This window comes from Mandrillus leucophaeus, unplaced genomic scaffold (genome assembly GCF_000951045.1).
Source record: "Mandrillus leucophaeus isolate KB7577 unplaced genomic scaffold, Mleu.le_1.0 Scaffold46, whole genome shotgun sequence".
Taxonomy (NCBI): Eukaryota; Metazoa; Chordata; class Mammalia; order Primates; family Cercopithecidae; genus Mandrillus; species Mandrillus leucophaeus.
In genome coordinates, this window is record NW_012104920.1 from 2,475,449 (window position 1) to 2,479,661 (window position 4,213).

General features: G+C 43.5%; 1 protein-coding gene across 3 annotated transcripts in view; it reads left to right on the forward strand.

The window, feature by feature from the left end:
- KIAA0753 (KIAA0753 ortholog) overlaps positions 1-3,994 on the forward strand; it is a 65,506-nt gene extending 61,512 nt beyond the window's left edge. For all 3 annotated transcript variants that reach the window (XM_011994648.1, XM_011994650.1, XM_011994649.1), the window contains one exon: positions 2,992-3,994. In XM_011994648.1, coding sequence (XP_011850038.1) covers positions 2,992-3,109 — 118 coding nt within the window. In that variant the 3' untranslated portion in view covers positions 3,110-3,994. The remainder of the gene's footprint in view (positions 1-2,991) is intronic.
- The last annotated feature ends 219 nt before the right edge of the window (positions 3,995-4,213 follow it).

Here is a 4,213-nt window from a genome sequence, read left to right on the forward strand (position 1 = left end):
AAAAAAAAAAAAAAAAAAAAGTAAGGAAGGGGATAAATTTCATATTCTGAGGTTCTTGCATTGTATGGGAAAAAGGGTAAGAATGTCAATTAATGTTAGACGTCAAGTCATAGATACTTGTAATCCAGGATGGCCAAAGAATCATAAAAGTGTGTGTAATGTCCAAGTCAGTAGAGAAGAACAAATGTAGTTTAAAAATTACAGAATCTAAAGGAAACCAAGAAAGAAGAGAGAACAAAGAGCCAAATGTAGAAAATACCTATTATTTTAGAAGCATAAATTCAAATATATCAGAATAACATTAAAGGCAAAAGGACCTTACATGCCAATTAAAAGACAAAGGATTGTTGGATTAGCAAAAAAAAACAAAAACAACTGGGTGGGAATGGGGTAGAAGGGATAGGAGATGGGGAGTGAAACTTATCTGCATTTACCATTTTTGTGTAACTCTGACTTTTGAAACCGTGTTAATGTTTCTTATACATCCCCTTTAATCAACAGGGATGGGAAGGGGGCCTTAAGTCGAATACGAACAGAAACATGAACCTAACTGTATTTCAAATAAATAATTTAATCACACTAATGGAGTGAAGCCTAAATAACTTTTGAACACAGTATATTGACTCTATACCTCTGGCTAAAGACAAAAAGAACTATAAACACATAACTGGATTCTAGTTTGTAGGTTTCCTTTACACAGTGGCATGGGTTAACAGTTCTAAAACTACTTTATATTTTAGGATTGGTCCAATAAGTAAGTACATTGTGAATAATGGGAGCAAGGTTTCTGGGGGAAGGTTGGGATGAATATATGGTTTTTTATAGATGTAGAAATAGATACAGGATGTTTCTTAGTTTGTCTGCTGAGAAGGCCCAGAAGCAGAGGTGCCAGTAGCAATGAGCACACCTGGTACCCACATCTTGGTTTTTAAATACCATTCTCCATGAAGAGGTACCCGGGCTTCTTGGAAGAATGGCTGATTACAAGACTGGGGCTGGAAAAATGTAAGATAAGCCTCAGACATACTGTGCTAGAAAGGAAGTGCTCAAAGGATGGGGACATGTCAAGAGTTCACAGGAGTTCACAAGAGCGCCTAGTGGCCAAATCCAGGACATTTTCAGGCATCAAAATAAGTAATAATAGTAATGGATTACAAACTATACAATAAAATAAGACCAAACTATAAGGCCAAACTGATAGGAATGAATACATAAGTAAAGGAGAAGGGAAAGCTTTCACTGCAGTAGAATGCCAGCTATTAAATGGAGAAGGAATGATGGAAGTAGAAAATCCGTGTTTAGCAACCCTGTAGTAATTGATTTAGGCGAGTTTGATGAGAAACAGGAGTGTATGTAGTCTCAAAGTATCTCCCTCCACTATACCATTAATTACAAAGGGAAAAACAGTAACTTTACAAGGGAGAAACCTGGCAGACATCACCATAACTCAGTAATGCAAAATTCACTGTCATCATTAATGGATATCAAATAGATACCATGGTGCACTCAAAGGACACACTGTCCTTCCGGGGCATCCCTTTCAAAAACGTATGGCCTGAATCTGATCTTAAGGAAAAAACCCAAATTGAAGGACATTCTCCCCGCCCCCACTCCCCCCCCCAAAAAAAGGCCTTTACTCTTTAAAAAATGTTAAGGTCATGAGAGGCAAAGAAAGACTGAAGAACTATTTCAGATTACCGTAGACTGAAGAGCTATGACAACAAAATGCGACATGGAATCCCGGACTGGAATCTTGGACTAGAAAAAATTTTCTTTCGAAGGACATTATTTGAATGGTTGGCAAAATTTGAATAAGGCCTGTAGATAGATAGGCCTGTAGAATAGATAATAGTTTCGTATCAATGTTAATTTTATAATTGGTATAATTGTACCATAGTTATTTAAGAGAATGTCCTTGTTTGTAGGGCTACTTGGGAGATATGAAGCCTGCACCGTTCAGAAAATAAAGGTGTGTGTGTGTGTGTGTGTGTGTGTGTGTGTGTGTATACAGAGCAGCACCCGTGCAGAGTCCCCTGGTGTCCTGCCCTGTCTCCTACAAGAAGGCACAGCCCTTTCCTCCGTCGGCCAGTCAGGCAGCTGTTAGAGGTGGAGCTAGGTTGCAGCTGGTTTGTTTCTGGTTGCCTCTGGTTTCAAACACATTGAGGATGAAGTCCATCCTGTGTATGTTTTAGGCCCATCCCTCTAGCAGGATTTTGGGATCTAAGCACCATCGCATCCTTCTGTCTAGGAGAGCAGGGCCTCTTACCTTGTTTTTCTTTTTCAAAAGTATCTTGGCCGGGCACGGTGGCTCACGCCTGTAATCCTAGCACTTTGGGAGGCTGAGGTGGGCAGATCACGAGGTCAGGAGATCGAGACCATCCTGGCTAACATGGTGAAACCCCGTCGCTACTAAAAAAATACAAAAAATTAGCTGGGCGTGGTGGCGGGCGCCTGTAGTCCCAGCTACCTGGGAGGCTGAGGCGGAAGAATGGCGTGAACCTGGGAGACAGAGGTCGCAGTGAAAAAAAAAAATCTTGGCTGTTCTTGGCCTTCTGAATTTCCATTTAGATTTCAGAATTGACTTGTTAATTTCCACAGCTGAGTAAAAGAATGACTCCCATACATGGCTGTATATACCTTTACTGTATTTTGTTTTATTTTATATATTTTGAGACGGAATCTTGCTCTGTTGTCCAGGCTGGAGTGCAGTGGCGTGATCTCTGCTCACTGTAACCTCCACTTGCCAGGTTCAAGTGATTCTTCTGCCTCAGCCTCCTGAGTAACTGGGTTTACAGGTGTGCACGCCACCACGCCTGGCTAATTGTATGTATTTTTAGTAGAGACAGGGTTTCACCATGTTGGCCAGGCTGGTCTCAAACTCCTGACCTCAGGTGATCCACCCGCCTCGGCCTCCCAAAGTGCTGGGATAACAGGCGTGAGCCACTGCGCCTGGCCTTGTGCATACCTTTGGTTGTGTTGTTTGTCTTCCAGCTTTTCAGAAGAGCTGGTAGATGAAGCTCTGGGTGCCGTGGCTGCTGAACTTCAGGATATGTGTGAAGATTATGCAGAAGCTGTGTTCACCTCAGAATTCTTAGAGGCTGCTACATAAAGGCTCTCCGAGGCGAGGCCCTTTGCCTCACACTGGAGAAGGGATGGCACTACCCTTTGTTTTGGCCCACAGGAAATGTTCATCCTCAGCTGTGCATCCAGGCCCAGAAGGTGCTGCCCACGGAAAGGAAGGCAGTGCCAGGGAGGTCATCCTCACTTTGCATTTTCTTTTGTTATGGCAATGGTTCTAGAAATGTATGATGCAATGTATTATACTTACTGGTGCCCAGGAAACACGACTTGATGATGGCAATATTTTCAGAATGTGTACTTTTCCTATTGAAATATGATGTTCATTCCTCTGGCTCAGTTTGGTGATGAAAATGTTTTGAAAGATCATCGATACGTATATTTCACACTCGGATTCAGGTTGCTTTTGAACCCTTGGTGGCATTGATGCCAACACAAGTGCAGCTACTAGCTGGTCCCATCGCCGGGCCCCTGTTTTGCATCTTTGGCGATTTCCTGTCAGGACCTCTGGCCCTACTAGGCTACAGACTCAGGGAGAGCACAGTTTGGCTATGCTGCCAAACCTCTGCTCTGCTGCAGCTTATTACAAACAGGAGCCCCCCACCCCCGGTTGTCAGTGCACAATAATAAACACGCATTTCTTCAATGTTCCATTCCTAGGTGATTTTCACATTTTTAGTTCCTCAGCATATTTTATTGCTGTGTTTGACACAATCTGGTACAAAAAACTTTCTCTGGATTCAGAGGAAGTTTGAGGAATCAGGAGAGGCCCAGGCCGTCTCTGTGCCTGGCAGAAGGTACAGAGCTCGCCGTGTCTCCGATGAGGTCAGAAGTGTCTCTATTTCATACCACAAAGGAACTCTGAGTGGGAGTAGAGAACAGACGGGTGGCGCGGAGACCTCTGCGTCTTCCCAGACTGGTGGCGCGAAGACCCCTGTGTCTCCCCAGACGGGTGGCGCGGAGACCCCTGCGTCTCCCCAGAGAGAGGAAGAAACTTAAGAACCGTCATGACCTGGTCCTCCAACATCTTACAGATCATGTTTTCCAAGAGAAAAGCCTGTGTTTTCAGAAACTCTGCATTCAGAAAAAGAAACAGAACGTGCATAAGAATCAGGCCACTGCCTGGGAGGACTTC